The sequence below is a fragment of the Emydura macquarii genome, unplaced genomic scaffold (assembly GCF_026122565.2).
Source record: "Emydura macquarii macquarii isolate MOO-44397 ecotype Brisbane River unplaced genomic scaffold, CSIRO-AGI_Emac_v2 contig_1348, whole genome shotgun sequence".
NCBI classification, from domain to species: Eukaryota; Metazoa; Chordata; order Testudines; family Chelidae; genus Emydura; species Emydura macquarii.
The window spans coordinates 22029213-22050885 of record NW_027131485.1 but is presented as its reverse complement, the minus strand read 5'-3'; the positions used below and the strand labels follow the sequence as shown (position 1 = coordinate 22050885).

The window sequence follows — 21673 nt, the reverse complement described above, 5'->3', positions numbered from 1 at the left end:
ATGTGGTGCAGGACCCAGTCACCGGTGGGGAGCCCGGCTTCGAAGGCTGCACCCGCGCCGATGCAACGCAGATCCCGGTCAACCGAGTCTGGTTCGGCACTGTGAGGCTCCAGGCGGCACCGCTCCCGCTCCCTAGGGACAAACGGCACCGAAATTGGTTGGTGCCGAGACGGCGGGGGTCCACATCGACCTCCTCGGAGCGCGCCTCCGCTCACCGGCACCGGTCGCGGAGGCGGTCCTCATCGTCCGACACATCAGAGGCGTCGAGAGGATGATCCCCGGCACAGAGCGGCACCAAGGACAAGAGGCGAGCTCGATGCCACCGGTCCAGTGGTTCGGGATCTCGAAGGAGCAGGGACACTCAGGGAACCAGCCGACACCCCCACGAGGCTTCCATGTGTCTATACTCCCCAGCCACAGGCCGATTCCTCCCTTTCACAATAACTGGGGCCTATTACCAATTTACGCCCTACTCTTTGCCTCTCGTCAGCCCCCAGGGTGTTCACCATATGCATGGTGGCGGCCCACCAAAGGTGCAGGGGTGTGCAGATCTTCCTGTACCTGGACGGCTGGTTAAACAGGGGCAGGTCCAGGTCCCACCTGTAGGACAGTGTGACCCTCACCTGCGCCACATGCAGCAGTCTGGAACTCCTCATAAACGAGGAGAAATCGACACTAACCCCGGTGCAACGTATGGAATTCATTGGGGCCACCCTGGACGCTTCCCAGGCCAGAGCCTTCCTTCCGTAACCTTGGTTCAAGGCTATGACTGTGATTATTGCCCAGCTGCACCGGTGCCCCATGACAACAGCCAGGCACTGCCTACAGCTGTTAGGCCACATGGTGCCTGCTTGTACGTAGTGCAGCTAGCTCACCTGAGGCTCAGGCTGCTCCAAGCATGGTTGGCCTCGGCGTACGTGCCGAACAGACACCCCTTGAACAGGGTGGTCACGGTTCCCCCGTCAGTCCTGGCCTCCCTAACCTGGTGGTGGTCTCCTAGGTCAGTGATGAGAGGCATCCCTTTCAGAGATCCGGCCCTGTCAATCACCCTGATCTCTGATGCCTTGGATGTGGGTGGGGAGCCCACATCAGCGCCAACCTGGGCACTCAGGTGCTCTGGACGGAGGAAGAGAGGCGCCTGCACATCAATGTAAAAGGTCAGGGCCATAAGACTAGCGTGCAAGGTGTTCCTCAGGTTCCTGGTGGGCAGGGTGGTGCAGGTGCTGACGGACAACACTGCAGCCATGTTTTATATAAACAGACTGGGGGGAGGGGGCGCGTGCTCCTCTGCCCTCTGCCAGGAAGCCATCTGCCTGTGGGACTTTGCAGTGAGGCACGACTTCCACTTGTCTGCCTCTCACCTTCCGGGGGTGAGGAATGACGAGGCGGATCGCCTCAGCAGGTCGTTTCTACCCTGCCACGGCTGGTCGTTGCACCCAGAGGTCATGATTTTGATCTTCCTCAAGGGGGGTGTTCATCGACTGGACTTGTTCATGTCGTCTAGGAACAAGAAGTGCCTGAGGTTCGGCTCACTCTGGGGTCATGAGCCGGGCTCGATATCTGCAATGTTCCTCATAAAATGGACGGGGACCCTCATGTATGTGTTCCCTCCCATTCTGTCCTGCCCAAGGTCCTCCTGAAAATTAAGAGGGACAGGGCAAACATGATACTCATCGCCCTGGCCTGGTCGAGACAGCATTGGTTCAGTATGCTGATGGACCTATCGATTGCCCCGCTTGTGGAGCTCCCGAGGTGGCACGATCTGCTTTTACAGGACCATGGTCGCCTGCTCCGCTCGGACCTGGACTCCCTGCACCTCACAGCCTGGAGGCTCTGTGACTGACGGAGGGAGAGAGAGCCAGCTTGGCGCCGGTCCAACAAGTTCTGCTGGGCAGCAGAAAACCTTCAACATAGGTCGTGTATCGGGCTAAGTGGAAGCGGTTTACCTGTTGGGCGGAGTCCCAGAGTATTCCGCCAAGCCTCTCTTATCCAGGTGATCCTGGAGTATTTGCTCCCATTAGCCTGGCGCTGGCCTCTCTGAGGGAAGATCCAGGCCTTCCATTCTCCCACCCCATCACGGTTAGGTTTCTCAAGGGGGTGGAGAGGCTCTATCCGCATGTCTGTGACCCGATGCCTCTCTGGGATCTGAACGTGGTCCTCTCCAGACTCATGGGCACCCCCTTTGAGCCCATGGCTTCATGCCCTCTGTTCATCCTTTCATGGAAGGTAGCCTCCCTGGTGGCCATTACCTCAGGTAGGAAGGTCTCCGAGATTAGAGCTCTGACCTCAGAGCCCCCTTATACTGTATTCTACAAGGATAAGGTGCAGTTGAGGCCGCATCCAGCCTTCCTGCCCAAGGTGGTTTCCCAATTTCATTATAACCAAGATATTTTTCTCCCCATGTTTTTTCCCAAACCACATGGTTCGGAGGAGGAGCGGAGGTGGCACTCGCTAGATGTGAGATGAGCCTTGGCCTACTACATCGAGAGGGCAAAGCCATTCCCGAAATTGACGCAGCTCTTCGTTGCAGTGGCAGACCGGATGAAAGGATCACCTGTCTCCACCCAGTGCATCTCTACGTGGATCACCTCCTGCATCAAGTGCTGCTTTAAGCAGACGAATGTGCCACTTCCGGGTGTCATCGCAGCACACTCAACCCAGGCTCAGGCCTCCTCTGTGGCCTTCCTGGAAAGAGTGCCCCTGCAGGACATCTGCAAAGCTACCACCTGGTCGTCGGTGCACACCTTCATGTACCAGTACGCCATCGTTCAGCAGGCGAGAGAGGACGCGGGTTTTGGCAGAGCCATGCTGAGTGCAGCTCACCCGTAACTCCTACTCACCTTCAATGTATTGCTTTTTAATCACCTATACTGGAATGGATATGAGCAATCACTCGAAGTAGAAAACAGGGTTACTTTCCAGTAACTATTGTTCTTCGAGATGTGTTGCTCATGTCCATTCCACAACCCACCCTCCGTCCCCACTGTCAGAGTTGGCTAAAAGAAGGGACTTAGGGGCCGTAGGGTCAGTGGTGCCTCATATACTGCAGCATGCGTGCGGGAGTCCAGGGGCACCAGAGCCAACCCTATTTGGTCTGCTAAGGGAAAAGAGTTCCGGGAACCTGTGCACATATATTGGAATGGACATGAGCAACACATCTCAAAGAACAACAGTTACTGGTAAGTAACCATGTTGTTATGTGTGCCAGTATCCATAAGATACAGCACGTAAAAGAATAAAGTGCATCAGCTCAAAAAGTCTTGATGTTCATGTACATTACTAATTATACTTGAACTGTTAATGATTCATCTCTTAATTGATTTGTTTCACATTAGCTGAACTGGTTAATCAAAGTGAAACATGATTTGTATGATGCAGTTGAATATGTTTGGGGGCATTACACCTGAGCTAAAAACTTTTAGCTATGAGCAAGCCAAAAAAACAACCTAGCAACCACCACAGAAAATATTTTAAGCATGGCTATCTGAGGCTACGTCTTCACTGACGGTGGCAAATTCACTGCCGTCAGATTGATTTCTCTGAATCAACTGAGCGGTCAGTGAAGACCCGCTCAGTCGATCCAGAAATCGACATATTAAGGCCACCTTCTCAAGTGGCGTAGCGCTGCATCGATGGGAATGCGGTTCCCGTCAGCGCAGTGCAGTGAAGACGGCATGCAGAACAGAAGCAGGGAGGTCGACCGGCGTTACAGAAGTTTTTTGTGTAGCTTGTATAACTCCGGTCGACTGCCGCCGAATCTCGGAGTTAAGTATAGACAAGCCCTGACATGTGATGTAGATAGTAACTACTACATGATATTTCCTGGGGAAAGGCCGTGATTCTAACCTTCAGGTGGGCTTCAGGTGTTACCTAATCACAAATTTTGGAGGCACTAGTCACAGTTCCACAGTTAAGCTTGGGTTAATTGAGATTTTTTTACTTAAGGCAGGGTTTCAACCTTTTTTTCCTGTATGAAGAATATAATGTATATGCAGCAAAATTACATCATTTATTCTTTTAATACAGAAGGATTTTATGAGAATTTATAAGTTAACTGGTTTGAACTAAAATTAAAATCTTCATATTATGGTTGGATGGGACCTCAGGAGGTCATCTAGGCCCAACCACCTGCTCAAAGCAGGACCAACTCCAACTAAATCATCCCAGCCAGGGCTTTGTCAACCGGACCTTAAAAACCTCTAAGGATATACATTCCACCACCTCCTTAGGTAATCCATTCCAGTGCTTCACCACCCTAATATCCAACCTAGACCTCCTCCACTGCCACTTGAGACCATTGCTCCTTGTTTGGCATCTGTCACCAGTGAGAACAGCCTAGCTCCATCCTCCCTGAAACTTCCCTTTCAGATAGTTGAAGGCTGCTATCTAATCCCTCCTCACTTTTCTTTTCTGCAGACTAAACAAGCCTAGTCCCTCAGCCTCTCCTCATAAGTCATGTGCTCCAACCCCCTAATCATTTTCATTGCCCTCTCCAATTTGTTCACATGCTTTCTGTAGTGGAGGGCCCAAAACAGGACCCAGTACTCCAAATGTGGCCTCACCAATGCCAAATAGAGGGGAATAATCACTTCCCTCGATCTGCTGGCAATGCTTCCACTAATGCAGTCCAATATGCTGTTAGCCTTCTTGGCAGTAAGGGCACACTGTTGACTCATATCCAGCTTCTTGTCCACTGTATCCCCCAGGTCCTGTTCTGCAGAACTGCTGCCTAGCCAGTCGGTCCCCAGTCTGTAGCGGGGCATGGGATTCTTCCATCCTAAGTGCAGGACTCTGCACTTGTTCTTGTTGAACCTCATCAGATTTCTTTTGGCCCAATCCTCCAAAATGTCTAGGTCACTCTATATCCTATCCTTTCCCTTCAGCGTATGTTCCGCTCCCCTGAAGTTAGTGTCATCTGCAAACTTGCTGAGGGTGCAATCTACCCCATCCTCTAGATCATTGATGAAGATGTTGAACAAAACTGTCCCCAGGACTGACTCCTGGGGCACTCCTCTTGTTACCAGCTGCCAACTATACAATTGAGCCGTTGATCACTACTCGTTGAGCCCAATGCTCTAGCCAGCTTTCTATTCACCTTATGGTCCATTCATCCAACTCACACTTCTTTAACTTGCTGAGCAGAATACTGTGGGAGACTGTATCAAAAGCTTTGCTAAAGTCAAGATATATGTCCACTGCTTTCCCCACATCCACAGAGCCACTCATCTCATCGTAGAAGGCTAACAGGTTGGTTAGGCATGACTTGCCCTTGGTGAATCTATTCTGACTGATCCAGATCACTTCCTCTCTCAAAATGGATTCCTTGAGGACCTGCTCCATGATTTTTCCAGGGACTGAGGTGAGGCTGACTGGTCTGTAGTTCCTCAAATCCTCCTCCTTCCTTTTTTTGAATATAGGCACTATATTTGCCTTTTTCCAATTGTCTAGGACCTCCCCCAATCACCCTGAATGATCACTTTTCCTCTTAAGTGATCTCAATAATGGAATAACAAACTCTTCAAACTTTTTACATATGTAAAACTCATTGGAATCTTGTAATTAATCCAAGTTATTAATAATTTTTTTATCTAAATGTTAGGACAATATGTAAAAGCCCAGGCTAACAACTCGGGTTCCTTTTAAGTATGACAATTGTGTGATTAGAGGTATCTCAACCAACTGTCACCCTTCCTCATAGCTGTTTGTATGTCACAGTTCTTATTGGTTGTAATAATTGGCGATATGAGGGAGACTGGGTCTGTGACAGAAAATTAGAAATGAAGATTCAGATTCAATTGTTTTGAAAGATTACTTATCTGAAACTAATATAACAGGTGGAAAGGCCTTGGAGGCACATTCTCCCTTGATGGAAAGATGTTAAATTGTACATTTGGCAGCTAAACTGGTTAGGAAGGAAAGTATGCAATGCCTCAGAAGGAAGAGGGAGTCCAAATAGCAATGCCCAAAAAAAGGGAAAGGACCTCCCTCCAATATGGCTTCAGGAACTTTGGGTATTGTAGATTAACAAGATGGAAATGTAGGACTCAGTTTATGGGAACTTATTTACAACACAATTCCACATTCCCTGTTAGGGTTCAACTATGTACTGTGGCAGATGGCCGGCTTCCCCTTAGTGAGTCTCACTTGTTTGTAGTGGGCCGGGAAGTTGCCCGTCACCCCGTCTGCCCAGGGGAGGGTGTAGGGACCCGGGCCCACCCGCTCCTCCGGGTCCCAGCCCAGGGGCCCTTTGAGAAGCAGCTATGTGCTGCTGGTACTGCGTTTCCAAGCCGCGCACACTTCCCCTGGGCTAATTTTCCCCCTCCTTCAGTCCTTTTGGCTTCTTGAGCCGGTACCTTCCTCCTGGCCGCTCCACACCAGAACTCTGCTCTCCAGTCCGTTCCTCTGCACAGCTCAGCACTCCTAATACTGCTCGGCTCGGCTCGGCACTCATACTCCCTCCAGTTCGTGCCCTGACTGTTTGGAGCAGAGGGCTTTTATGGAGCCCCTGGCTGGTCCTTATTCAGCCTCAGCTGCTCCTAATTGCCCCCAGTGGCTCTGAGTTAGTCAGCAGGGAACAAGGCTCGGAGCATTCTGGTGCTCACATATCTCCCATCCACTACTTTTCTGCTGCTTTCTGTCTTTGCCCTATCACAGTACATATGACCAAAATGTGAAGTCCACTATGAGCATGCCACATATGCTATTGAAAAACTGTGAAGAGCTATAACTAGTCACAGTTGATGGCTCTCTCAGGTCCCTCATAGTAGGGTATCTCCTTTAGGACTGCTGCCCCTTAAGACCCTCTTCCGCTTTACCTAAAACAAAACAAAAAGGGTCTCAGGTTGCTTTCTAGATAATAGCACTATGGCACTGAAAGATACCATCAACAGAGTTTCAATACTAAATGACGTTTAATTATTTGTTATGCAGGATGAAGAAAGGGGGTATAAAGTGGAGAATGTAATACTAAATTAAACTTTTTAAAAATATCTAATTTCAATCTAATTATGCAATGCCAATGGAAATATGATTAATTGGAAACTTTAACACTCTTTGAGTCTATATAGAGCTATGAAAGCTGGACAGGAACATATCACTTGGTTTATTTTAAATATTGTGGATAACATGAAATTAGGAGGCGGCAATTACACTTAATCCTTTACCACACAGCAAGCAGACTTAAGTCTTCACAGCAAAAGTAAGAGGGTTCTTACTTTCTCACCATTAATCTGGACTCAACAGAGGTTCATTTCTGGTTCAACTTTTCTGGAGGAAGGCTTTCAATTTCCAATCATTCTGCAATCCAAAAATTGCAGCATCATATAGCACATTTGAGTCTGAAAGTAAATGGAACTATTCTGCTAGATACCCAATGAAGTTCAACCTAGAATAGTAACAAGAATTTTTAAATGTAGGCTCAAGTTACTGACACAACCTAATAAAAATATTGAGAAAGTCATACTTATTTTGTCACAATTGTGCTGCCATCAAGCAATCCATACTTCTGCTTCAGTAGTTTAAACAGACACTATTAAAATAAAGGGAAGGGTTTTCCCTTGGGACTATCTTAAGAAATGATTACTATATAAAAATGACAATATAGAACATTAAAGAGATCAGAACTCTGAGGAATTTATTTGGCAATTAGGCTGCTGCTATATTCTGTATTTAAAGGCAACACAGCAGTGTCAAGTCAGATTTCTGGTCAATGTAACCTCAGTTTAATTCAGTCCCTTAATAGAAGTTTGCTAAATCCCATGGGAAAGGAACTATTCATTACTTAACTATTACATTTTAATAAAGTTCTTGAAGGTGTTATGCGTTTTAGGATATTTTAAATTTCTTATGTATGTAAACTACAAAAACAAGTCTTTTTTCCTCAGCTGGAAAGGGGAGAGATGAGATTTAAAATTAGAAAACACAGATACTGTTTAATTTCCGTCTACTAAATGATAACAGGATTAAGTAACTCATTCATGGGAAATATTATATTTTATACCACATCCGGGAAGAAACATTTATCATTAACACTGCAGACATATTTCTATCTATATAACTATTCAGTTTCAAATGAGGAGGGTTAAACATCAAAATATTTTCAAAACACGATAAACACTAGAATCTTAAAGGGGCATTTTTCAGTTTGGGAAGATGGACAGGAAATCTCTATATATTGAGACAACTAATACCATTTAAAATGTTAAAATTGTATTATTGCATCAAAGGGCTCAAAAAAGACACGAAGTACACATTCACTTCAGGAAGGTGGTAAATCACTTAAGATTTCCTAATTAAGGCAATTTCAAAGCAAGTTGCCATAGTCCAGTTCACATCTCATTTTCTAATGTGCCTCTTTATAAATCAGTTGGCCTAATATTACTTATTTTTCCTGGGCATATATTTTATAGCACCAGCAGCAGTGATCAAAATTCTAACACAGCACCCTGTGATATGTGAATTTGTATAGCTCTTTTCATCCATGGATCTCAAAGCATATAAAAACTTTGGAGCCTGATTTAACATTCGCTGAAGTTGTCTTTCCATTGACTTGAGTGGTGATAGATCAGGCTTGAGGGAACCCTGATTGGAACTGGGAGGGAGGAGACAGGGAGCAAAAAAGGACCTAGGGAGTGTGGGGAAGGGACAGTTTGGCTAGACAAAGAAACTGGGAGGAAGACTGAGGTTTGGGGTGGGCAAGGGGCAAGAAATAGGACTGGAATAAGGACAGGCTGGAGAAGACAGGAACAGATGTGTCAGGTGGGTGGAGCGAATAGGGGCAGAACAGTCTGTTCCCACTAAAGCATGCTCCCCTCCAGAACCTGGACTAGAACCCAAGATTCCTAAGTATTACTATTCCTCTGCAGTCAGTAAATAGTTGTGAAACCCACTAGTAAAATGTGCCTCTCAACTCTATCTAGTGGCTGGCCCACAGGGGATGACATCCTACTGTTGCTATCAGTTACTCTGTTAGCTCAAGTGCCAGAGGTCTGTGCTGTGGATCTAAAGGTTACAACCCTGCTGATGACCCATCAAGATGTCAATATGGTGCTACATAATAGACATTCTGTTTTTTCAGTTTGTTTTTTTAAAACCCCCAGGAAATTACACCCAAAAAAGTTATGTTAAAAAAAATGCTAAGGTAAAAAAGGCAATTGTTCAAAAAAGTTAGGAAATGATAAGTCTAAGGATTGCTTATGCAATCTAATTCACCCCCCCTCCCCCGCCCCATTCTCATGCATCCTGATACAATCTTTTATTTGAGTATGTGACATATAAACAGACTAGCCAGGTGGCTAATTTTTTGGGGGAGAGAGGGTTCTTTTCAAAATTACACATAATTTCCCATTTTTGTGTAGTAAATATTACATAGTTCTGACAAAACAAATTTGTTTTCCAAACTCTCTCTGATTAGATAAATACAGCATAAACTTACATTTCATTATAAAAATTGACATCTTTTATACATCTCTAACAGCAGGGCGATTTTTGTTAGCCTAATATTCAGTCTCATATTGATTCAAGTAGTAGGAAGTGGTTGTCAATAGTTTTGCAACGGTATTCTACAACAAAAAATATATTTTAAAGTTTTAACAAATGTGAACATTTTATATTTCAACCAATTCAGTGGTTATTAACCTTTTATCAAAACATGCCCTTTTTAAAGCTAATTTCACTGGCATAGACAATATTGTAACTTCACAAGGTTTTATAATTAAATGATATAGTTAGCTTTTTCCTGTAGAAGTTTTCCCCAAGGCAAATCAAGCTATTACAGACTTTTTTGACGAGGGAGTTTTAGCCTTTGATAACAGTACTGCTTTGAAAATAAAGTAAAAATACTTCACTAGCAGTCATGAGAAGTACTGGACCACAATGCATTACAGGCAAAGAAAAGAACATATTGCAGATGAAAATAAATATTAAAATCCCAGCAGCAATTCAAGAATAATCAGGAACTTGCTTAAAAGGATGAAGACATTAGGATATGCTAACAGGTGAACTTTTGGACTTGAGGGAGATTTCTAGTGGAGTTCTCCTAGGATTGGTTTAGGGGCACATCTTATTTAATATTTTTATTAATGAGCTTGGCACAAAAAGTAGGAATGTGCTAAAGAAATTTGCTGATACAAAGTTGGGAGGAATCATCAATACAGCAGGAGATCAGAATATTTTACAAGAAGAACAGGATGACCTTGAAGACTGGATTAACAGAAATGGGATGCAATTAAATAGTGCTAAATGCAAGGTTATGCCCTTAAGTTTTAATAATAAGACTTTCTGCTCTAAACTGGTGTTCATCATTTGGAAGCAAGAAAGGAGTAGAGGGACCTAGGTGTGTGGGTTAATCACACTAGCAGTGTTTCTCAACCTTTTTGATACCAGAGACCGGCTTCCTATACTGTGTCAGGGTGATCTCAGGCATCCTATACTGTGTCAGGGAGATCTCAGGGACAGGTGTCGGTCCATGGACCGGTCGTTGAGAAACACTGGATCACAGGATAACTATGAGCCACAAATGTGATGCTACTGCAAAAAAAGGCAAAGGCAGTCAGTTGTAGGATGTGTCATGTGAGGCATTTCCAATATTAATACCTTTGTACAAAGCACTGGTAAGACCTCATTTGGAATACTGTGTACAATTCTGCTCACCCATGTTCAAGAAAGATTAATTTAAATCGGAACAGGTGCAGAGAAGAGCTATGAAGATGATCAGGGGACTGGAAGGCCTATTTTACTAGATATGTGACTAAAGAACTTGGCTTGTTTAGATGAGCAAAAGGATCACTGAGACATATCGGGGTAAACATCAGGGAGGGGAAAGAGCTATTTAAGTTAAAGGATGATGTTGCCACAAGAACAAATGAGTATAAACTGACCATGGACAAATTCGAGCTGGAAATCAGAAGAAAGTTCTGAAACAGCCTCCCAATAGGAGTTGTGGTGGGGTACAACTTAATTCGTATTAAGAACATACTGTACTAATTTATGAATGGTACTGTATGATGGGGTTGCTTGTGATGGCAGGGAGGCAGAGCTTAGCAGCTCTGAGGAGTCCCTTCTGGTTTATGTTGAACATTCCTAAAAACTCATGTTTCAGGGCTTCAGCTAGTGACCTGAAGGGGTAAGAAAGGGATTTGCCTCGGCCCACTAGAATATGTTCTGGCTTGTGTATTGGTGGTTTGTTTTTGTTTTTCTCCTTCCTCTGAAGTAGCATAGATGGACATCGCTGGAGATGGGATACTGGACAGAGTGGGCCAGTACTATGAATTGATGCCAAGCATTCTCTCTCTTGCTGCTTGCCTGGCTGGTTCCTGCTTACATGCTCAGTGTCTATCTCAGTGGAAAATTAGTTTCCCTGTTGCAGTGTTGCTGACATATGTTAGATATTACCTCTGTGGCATTTTTCTTTACAGGTTACTGTATGAAGGTTGCTTTTTATTGTTTGTTTCTGACGTGAGATGGGTTATCTCCTCTTATATTTTCATAATGTACTAATATTTTTCTCTTACTGTTTTACCTGCAGGGAGAATGAAGTGCTAAAAGTACAACTGAAAAAGTATGTAGGAGCTGTCCAGATGCTGAAAAGAGAAGGTCAAACAACAGAAGGTAAGGAGAAAATGAGGAGAAAAATCTATACTGGGAACGCACATAGTATATACCATTCCATTATTATTGACAAAAAGATTGCTGTCCATTAGTGAAGAATACATTGATAACGAGACATCATAGAAGACATTTTTGGGGAAAAAAAGCCCATGCATTAGTATAAAATGTTTTGTCTAATAACGTGGAAAGATGGGAGCTGTTATAACGGGTTGAGTATTTTAGACAACTAAAGTTTTTATGTTTTGCAAAGTTGGTGAAGTCCACACTCCACAAAGCCCAAGATCAGGTGTCTCTTTGTTTCATTATTATTTATATTACAATAGTGCCAAAAGTGTGCTAGGTCATGTTTAGACTTACAGCAAGACATAGTCCTCATAGACAGTCAATTACATCTCTGTCTAACGTGGTCACCCTTTCTACAGATGAGTTAACTAATATTTGAAAATCCTTTTGCTTTTTTTTTTTAAATGCTTATTTGTGACTTTGTGCTGTAGAAAATGAAAAACAAATTGGTACATCTAAAAAAAAATTTTATAGAGGACCTTTGCGAGTGCTTCAGCTGCAAGTTCAGAGCAAAAGTACAGGGCTTGATGCATTTGATTATTTTTGTCAGGGACAGTCTTTGTTATATTTATACAGTGCCTGGTACAATACAGTCCAGGTTCATTATGCGGGCTCCTAAACTCTAACAGTAATTAATAATGAGGAAGAAATCCGTAAGTGGTTTCTCCCAATCTGGGAGATGATGCAAGGCATCCTCACTAAAAGAATAGGTCTAGGTGACCTCTCCTTGACACGACAATTTTTCTCCATTAGGAATATAGATACAAATTTTGTCTTTCACTTTTCAAGTAGAGAAGTGGCAAGGTTTCTATAAAGTTTTAGGATGATATTTATATGTAAAGTGATGGCACACTTTTGAGGTATGTTTATGTGAACTTGTGACCTTTATGTTGAAGGAGGAAAGGTTGTAAAGAGACACGATTGAATAGATTGCTACTGCTTCAACTTGGGAGTAGAGAGTGAGTGTTTTCTATTTCAGATATTTGGGGAAGTGCTCATACTACTATGCTGAAGACTATTTATATACTTAAATAGTTGCCAAACTAGGGAATATTTTTTTGGTAAGACCAAAAAATATGTGATACAGTTGAACATCAATGTTACAAACATCAATCTTATGAATGACCAGTTATATGATCCATTTTCCTGATGAGGGGGAAAAGATCGCATAATAAAAATGATGTTAGTAAAGAACAAGTTGACATCCTTTCACATTTTGATGCCTTCAGTGCATTGGAAGTCACTTTGAAGGACAAGACAGTGATGCAGTGCATCATACTGCCTCATATACATCATGCCTACTGTAATTTTGAGATATTCAGTATTACAGATTTTTTCTGTTTTATGAACTTTGCAGTCTCCAATTGGTGCATATAATAAGAATTCTATTTTAATTAGAATGGGGCAGGTTTCATCTCCAGCAAGCTAACATGTTTGTAAGCGTATTACCTTTGATGTTACAGGTGTCCAGTAAGAACCAGTTTTATTTTGATTTAAGCAAATTTTGGCTAATGAGGAGATAAGGGTGTTTTTAAACATGGTGTTATTTTTGTATCCAGTCATCCTTCCTCTAGTAAAACACAAAGGTCTTCGGTCTATTTGGCACTGGATAGAGCATGGAGTTAGCATTTATCCCTTTATAATCAATTAAAAATGTGTGAGAGTGCCAGTACTAGATATAACTTGCATTAAAAGGAATTAAGCTCAGGAGTGCATTAGTGTGTGTGGCTTTGATGAAAGGTTTAATAGTAAGGTAAAATGGAAATGTGTCTAGAAGGCTACACTTTTGTTGGAATGAGACAAAGGGTAAAGTAGTTTCATCCTCTACTAGATCACTATGTTTATATCTTTAAATTACTCATGAAGATGGATTGTGAAGCTTTTCCCATTTGTAACATGTAGATCATATTATTCTATAAAGGGACATTTGAGAAGCTGAGATTTGTTTGGGTTTTTTTGAATGCCCTGTGTGATGCAGGTTCTCAACCTTTTCCTTTTTGAGGCCCCCTCAACCTGCTATAAAAATGCAGGGCATGTCTCGGCTTCAGCCGCGGATGGTGGGGAGCCTCAGGCAAAGGCATAGTTTGACTTCTGTTTGGGGGTGGGGCAGGGCCTGATAGGATTTGGGCCAGTTCTGCATGGCAGGGCCCGGGGAGGGAGGGCTACGTCCACCCCCTGACTCAGCTCAGTGGGCCACCTAGCCTGTCTGGGATGGGTTGGCACAACCAACAATTATAACTCAAATGGGGGCTCAGCTGAAAAATTTGAACATTGGTCAGGGTGTAGAGAGAGGTGTAGCTAGGGGCTGTGTGCAGAGACGGGGGTAGCTCAGGATGCAGGCAGGGTGCAGTTAGGGACTCAGAGCAAGCAGGGGGTATCTAAGGCTGTGTGCAGGTGTGGGGATAGCTAAGGGTGCAGGGAGGGGGTAGCTGGGAGTTGTGTGCCCTCCCTGTGGTCACTGCTTCCCAAGGGCTCTGTCAGCCCCAGAGCTGGGTCCCCCTGCCTGGGCAGCTCTTACCATCTGCGTGAGCAAAGGGGACTGGGAGCTGAAGAGCAGCCAGTGCTCCGGGCACCAGAGCAGCGGGAAGAGACGGGAGTGCTATGGCTGACCACTCCATGGCCCCAACCAGAGCAGCAGCTGTCCCTCACTGCCTGGCTCTGGCTTCTTGCCTCTGACTTGTGGATTTGGAGTTGCCCCAGAGCTTCCCTGCACTTTTTACAGCACTTCAGTTTGGGGGCGCAGTGCCCTCATGCCTCCCCCAAACTCCACCCATGGGCTCGATGTCCTGGGGTTCACAGACCCTCTGAAACCATCTGGGGAAGCCGCAGACCCCTGGTTGAGAACCGCTGCTGTATGGAACTGAAAATTGGATTCCTTTGCAGTGTAGTATAAGACTGGGGGGAAAAAAAGGTTTGGCTATTTTAATTGAAACTTTTTTATTGGAGAACTAAAGTAGGAGGGGAAAAATATACTTGACAGGCTGTAAAAGCCTTTTTAGTGCTCTTTTAAGTACTTTAAATATGGAAGTATTTTCCATTGTCATACACAGCTTGAATCCTTACATTTTGACTCTTTTTTCCTGACTTTCTTAATGAATGTAAGAATTTAATTGATCTTGTAGTGAAGTTCTTTAAATCAATATTGTGGCATGGTGTTTTGCAGATATCAAAGTCTGACCTTACTGGAAAACAGCTAAATGTACAATTATATTCATTCTAAGCCAGGCATTACTTGAAAAATGATCGAATGAAATGGAAAATCCTTTGGTTATTAAACAGTCTACGAATAAAATCTGTTTGTGTTGTCGTTATTGACTGAAATATTATAAGAACCTCCTGTTTCAAAAGTATTTTCCTGTAATTATTTCAGGGAAGTGAGTCAGAAAAAATATTATTAAAATAATTGTAATTCTCAATATCCATGTGTGTGATTAATAGATTGTGCTTCTATAAAGTTTGGTAAAGCTGGAGATGGGTTGTGCATTTAAGGTGTTGTGTGAATCAACCAGTTAGCTATGGACCATGCTTTGAGTTCTAGTAACCTCTTAGCATACATTTCTTCTTCCAATAGTGTCCCTGTGAGTTCTCCACTTGAGTTTTGTCTGCGTCCCTGTGCTGATTGGAGATCTTTGATAGCAGTGTCCGTTCGGCCCATGCATGCTCTTTCCCTCCCTCATGTTGTGTCTCAAGGCTCATTAGCGTTGCATGGGCGAGCCACCCTCAATTCCTTCTCAATCGCCCCTGGCTAGAGATGGAGCAATTAGCACTCTGTTTCCAATGCAGTCTTCAGCTTGTGATATAGCAAGGGCAGAGGGCAGCAGGAGAGTCCACGAAGGGAGGTATGTAAGCCGCAGAATGATCAGGGCTTTATTCCCTGCAGCCTACCCAGAGTCAGTAGACGGCAATCAGGAGCAGCTGAGGCCAATTAAGGCCCAGCCAGCTGCCTTATAAAAGCCCACTGCTCCAGAGAGACAGAGCACATGCTGGAGGAAGTAGGTGTACTGTGCTACGAGGAGCGGAACGGAGTATAGCGGAGGTGTGGAAGAGTGGAGGAGTCCCAAGAGAGGTACTGAGCCCAGGAGAGGGGGGAACCTGCCCCTGGCCACACTGAAACCTTTCCCCAGGCACAGGGGCCTGGGTCAGGAAGCCCACCTTGGGGCAATAAGGAAACAGGGCCTGAGAGGCCAGAAGGACTGAGGGGGGAGGAAAAGTAGCCCAGGGGGAAAAGACTGCAGCTGCAAATACAGTGCCAACAGCTCCCAGCTGCTACTCATAGGGCCCTGGGCTGGGACCCAGTGGAGCGGGTGGCCCCAGGTCCCTACCCTCCTCCCCAGGGAAGACAGGGTGATGGGCGACTCCCTGGCCCACTACAAGCCGTGAAGCACGAGACCCACTAGAAGGAAGCCAGCCGCCTGCCACAGGCTCTACAGTGTTATCATCCATAACAGACTCGACTCCAAAGCTCCACCTTCTATTGGGGATGCTGCTCGGGAGTCACCTACAGTAGAGCATCCATAGGGACACTATTCAAAGAAGAAGAGGAAGTTACTCATCTTGTGTAATGCACCCTATGGGTGCTCTACAACTCATCCTCCTCTCCTCTACTTTGGAGTTCTCAACAGAGCCTTTGCAATAGAGAAGGAGATAAGGGTGTTTTGTCCTTGCAGTGCTAATTAGCCTCAAGGCACAGCACAAGGGAGGAAAATAATATGTGTGGGCTGAACAGACACTGCTACCAAAGATCTGCAATCAGAAGTGCAGGAATAGAGACACATTCAAGTAGCACTCATAAAGGGAGACATCTCGAAGAACCATTGTTTCTGCACAAGGTGAGTAACTTCCTTTTCTCCTTTCTAGTTTTTTTGGTTGTCCTTCTGATAAGTTAGACCACGTTCCTAGTGTTTGTGACCATAATGTGGACCATTAAGGAAAATATTGTAGTGACACTAGCATTAAATTATGATATGTGTGAAGTAACTTGGCTACAGAATAGCGGGCCCTGAAGCTCAGGCTTCAGGGTTTCAGCCAGTCATCTGTGGGAGTCAAGAATGAATTTCCTCTCCTCTCCCACACCCAACCTATTCTGGGTTTTTTGGTCTCCTTTCTCTTAAGCATCAGAGATGGCCACAGCCAGAGATGGAACACTGGACAGGATAGGCCAGTGCTCTCAGGTGGCACTGAGCATTCTCCCTCTCTTCTGTGCTTAGTTGGCTGGTTCTTGCTCACATGCTCAGGGGCTAGATGACTATCATAGGTGATGTTGAGAGAGAATTTTTCCCAAGGTCAAATTGGCAGTGACTTTGGTTTTTGGTTTTTTGAGCTTTTTTTTGCCTTACTCTGCAGCATGGAGTACAGGTCACATTCCAGGATTATCTGAGTATATCTCACTTAATCAGTTCCCTGCCATTGTAGAGGACTTGCTACACCCCAATTCTTCCTTTTCTTTGCCTCTGGCACGTAATAATTTAGTCTGCTGAAGGCAGTAACACCTGGTCTAATTTTGGTTGTTGGGTTTAGTGTTTGGGTTCTGAGTGGTGTAGGTGTCATATGGGGGTCAGACTAGATGATCTGATGGTCTCTTCTTGCCTTAAACTCTATAACTATAAAGCTTGCCAAAATACTTATGATGTGTTTAGAAATAATTTCGTAAAGGTGGAGCATGTGTGTGGGAACAGAAAAAAAAAGTAGTTTTTGTCACTGCTAATGCTGATCACATACTACCTAGTCCTTGTCATAGTAACACTGAGGAATATTGTGAGGCTGAGAGCTCCGGGGTACAGGTCAGGAGAGGTCTTAAATCCTTTTTAAGAAAAATAATTGCTATGGGGGGTAGTAACTTGCAGCTGCAATAGTAAATGACCAAAAAAAAAAAAAAACAGAAGTATGAAGGGTTAATTCATATAATGCAAATCATGGGGACAGAAATATGCCCTGGTTCCCAAGTGACTTGATCATAGTTCTGTTTGCTAGCATCAAGGATTGCTGCTGTAATCTCTTGCAGCTATACCATCATGCAGAAGAGATGTTTGACCTTGTAGATGCTAAGCAGCATTCTGGCACTGAGTTTATCTCATCTATCCTTTGATCCCACAATTGATAGGGTTTTTTTTGAAAGGCATTCACTAGAACCAGTATGCCAACAATGACATGTTAAAACTTTGGCAAAGAAGTACTTACACTGTTCTCAACTCCTTGACCTATTTTAAAGCACTTTTAAATATGGGCTTGAACCACAACATACGTAAAAATTGGTCCATGTTCTCTGCTAGTGTTAATTGACACAGCTTCATTGCTGTCAATGCAGAGAAAGCTGACCTTTCTTGCTCTGATTTTCATTTTTGTTGATCTCCTGGTCAAAAGAGTTTTTTCCAATCCACAGTAGCCAGTAAAACCATGTTACCCAAAACTGTTTTCAACAACCAACCTTTAAAGTTGTTTCAGGAGAAACAATGCCTGAAACAAACACCTAGTATGGTAATAAAAGTACAGCAATATATCTGTGAAGATCTTCAGCAATATCTCCTGACTCAAAAAAAAATCTTCCCAACTTGAGTTGGAGAGGGGAATTGTGAAGGTGGGAAATGTTTTACTCAATGTATGCTCTGGTCTGGATATCTTCTTAAGAAACACATTTTCTGAGGTCCACTGAGGTTTGATTAACTTCTTGGCCACTTTAACCATTTTGAAAGAATTGTGGTCTGGACTCTCCTTTTCATTCAACTGTTGGTTTTGTGGTTGAACTTGCTTCATTTTGGGCAATTTACTATTTTAGTAAGATTTGTTACAGATACTATGCTTGTCGGTAGGGCTCTGTAATACCATGGTGTAATATTGGGCATCTTAAACCAGAGTGAGGTTGATAGTCAGTTGGGCGTCAGCAACGAGATGAGTAATACCATTTTTGATCCCATTAATGCAGGAGGCGTTTTCCCCACCTTTTTCCTTTGCCCCAAACCTGTTGGCATTTTGATAGTGAGGAGTGGCTGTACTTAGCTACTCAAGCAAAATCTAAGATGGTGGGTGTAAGCAACCTATTTGGAAAGTGATTTTGTTTGTATAATAAAAATGTATGCATTATCAAGAAATGAAACAATCACTTGTAGTTTGAAGAGCAAAGCCCCTTTTCCATTTGGAATTGTTGTTGTTGTTATTATGGAAGGTATCTTTACCTGAGGGGGAAAATCCTTGTTAGGTGATGGGTATTGTAATATTCCTATGCATTGATGATGGGCAAGGTATAAATGGCTAAAGCTGTGTAAATTGAGACCTTACTTTCACTGGCTAAATCTCATTTACTAGAGCTTTATAATAATTTACTTATAGATCTTCTAACTTCCGATTGTGGGATTATAGAGTCACATGAACATTCCCTGTCAGTGGAAGAACTTGACCTTCCAGTTCATGCTTCACAGAAGTGTACGAACAAAACACCATTATCTTAAATCCCATAAAAAAATATTGCTTATCTATTTCATGACATTCAATCTATTGTTCCTTATAAAAAATAGTCAACTAGAAAGTATTACTGAATATTTACACATCATCTACTGCAATGTGGAGTCCATTAATAATTCATTTAATATTTAGAATTGTAAATAATATAGTACGTGTCATTGCAAAAAGTTCCAGTTTCTTAAAGTAATTCTTGTGGTGAGTTTTACATTTCAGAGCCAAATTCAAAATCTGTTTGATTTCTGGATACAGACAGTCTGACAATTGCATTACTACCAAAAGAGCTGTATCTGACTTGAATGAGGTCCTGTGCAGCACTTCTTTTACCTGGCAAAGTGGGGGCAGAGGAGGGAATATCTTCTGCTAAAATGCTCTGACCACACTACCTGATGTCTATTTAGACCTCTGATTATCTTTCTTCTTTAAAAAGCTGGAATAAGACCATTTTTCATTTAAAATTGCTGCTACATCATGAAACTATCATACAAAATGTTATCTTTCTGTAATTTCAGCCTGTTTCTTAAATTTGCCTCTCATTTTTGGGCTGAGACACTGTTTTAAAGGTGTAACACAGAGTTGGTCTTTGACAGAGTGAGATAACAGTGTGAAACATTAAATTCTAACACCAAAGTGACTGAGATGTATTTTGGAAGCTTTTCAATATCGGCTATGGAGGAGCATATTGTAACTGTAGTGCAGGTTGGAAATAAATAATTCATATAAGAATGGGCTTCAGCCTGGAATACCTAATTCAATGAGAAAGCTATGAACACTTTAAAACATGAGTTTGTAAAAGAGTTGCTAAAAAACTATGACTGCCCTACCAGGCACAGCTATAACACATAAAATGGAATTTTAGTTCACTATAATTGATTGGAGCTACTTTTAGTGCCACTTTTCTATCATTGCTATGTGGCCAAATTCAGAAGCATTAATATAGTGAAAAATCGTTTCTGAACAGTCTTTTCCATTTACTGCAAAGTAATTTTATAATACAGATTAGGCGAGATCATTTTGGGAAGCAACAAATTAAAATTTGGTTAGAATCAAAGCAATTACTACAAAATTTTATCTTCAATTCTGTTGCTGGAGCAACATATTTACTACTGTCTCTAACTCTGTAAGTTTATGGGTTAAACTTTTAATGTAAACAGTCATCTAGTTTCTCAAAATTTAAGGTTTGGAAAAATGGAGTATGTTACTCTGAGAGTATAAAATAAAATTGGCTCTACTTAAAGCATAGGAATTCATTTTAAATATTGTTTTGAAAACTTAGTTTGGTAGAATTAGAAATGGTAGCTTTGGAGTTTTTAGGAAATAAGAGTTATAAGCAATGAATTATCAGACCCTTCTGTCATATTATGGTTACCTTATGTGGTGTAGAGTTGCTCAGTATCTTGATAAATGTCATAAGGCCTCAGAGAGGAATTTATCTTTGTCCATGGAGGGTCAATTAATAACTAAAACCTCCATACAAGCCCCCATTGATGCTGCTGATAAGAAATTAAGGTTCACAGTGGTAGTGATTCCTATGCATTGTGCATCATGGCTCCAGTCTTCTTGGGTTCCAAAGGAATTCAAACTACACTGGAGGGGCCTCCACTTCGAAGGGAGTCATCTGTTCAGTTCTAAAACTGAAGAGGAGTTACATAAATTGAAAGACTCTTGTCCCTCGTTGCGATCATTAAGAATCTACACTTCCCATAAGAAGAATCAGTCTCCACCTCATACTCAACTGAAACAGCCTGTCACTAATCCTTTTTATCATCCTTATCAGATGACATTGGATTTCTTTAATAAGAAACTATATATACATTGGAGAAGATCTTCATTGACGTTGACTTTGAATGTTGCTAAGGCTGGCTTTAAGAAGTCATTTTGATGTATATTGAGAGCTGCCAACTAATCTTGAATGATCTTCAGCCCTTTCCTCCGTCTTTTGGGGACTGTTTACATTACTGCTTCATGCTTCCTGGAAATATCACCAATGAGAGATGGGCACTGGAAATAAATTTTAAAAGAGTTTTCTGTTTAATTCCAAGACATTCCACCCCTACCCTCCTTGCTCTTCCCTTTTCAAGGACCCCGTCATGAGTCTCTTTCAACAAAGAGGTTTAGTCTTTGTTCTCAATATTGGGGGGAAAAAGGTTCTATTCCCAATGCTTTCTAGTCCCCAATATTGGCCTTTTACCACTTCAGATTTCAAATGCTAATCCTATTTTCCATCGTCCTGCTGTTCACAAGATAAATTGGGGTTGGGGGGGGAGAGGTACACATTCTTGAAGAAGTTTGTATTCCCTTAACAGATTTGCAAGAGAGTTTTGTTCTTCCAAGCACAAAGTCAGTAGTGACAGTTGGGTTGGGGAGGCCATTTGGACAACTTTACAGGGTTAATGGTCTCAAAGAGAGGCTTGGCTTCATATCAATGCCCTGGAGATTAGAGCGATATGACTTGCCTGTTTGATCTTTCTATCTCATAGCAAAGATCAGAGTGCACAGATAAGAACTGACAATATCACTGCAATGTTTTATGTAAATAGAGAAACCAGAT

General features: G+C 42.9%; 1 protein-coding gene across 6 annotated transcripts in view; it reads left to right on the top strand.

The window, feature by feature from the left end:
- Positions 1–21673, top strand: part of SNX29 (sorting nexin 29) — a 446224-nt gene that overhangs the window by 93014 nt on the left and 331537 nt on the right. For all 6 annotated transcript variants that reach the window (XM_067551359.1, XM_067551357.1, XM_067551362.1 and 3 more), the window contains one exon: positions 11525–11607. In XM_067551359.1, the coding sequence (XP_067407460.1) occupies positions 11525–11607 (83 nt within the window). The remainder of the gene's footprint in view (positions 1–11524; positions 11608–21673) is intronic.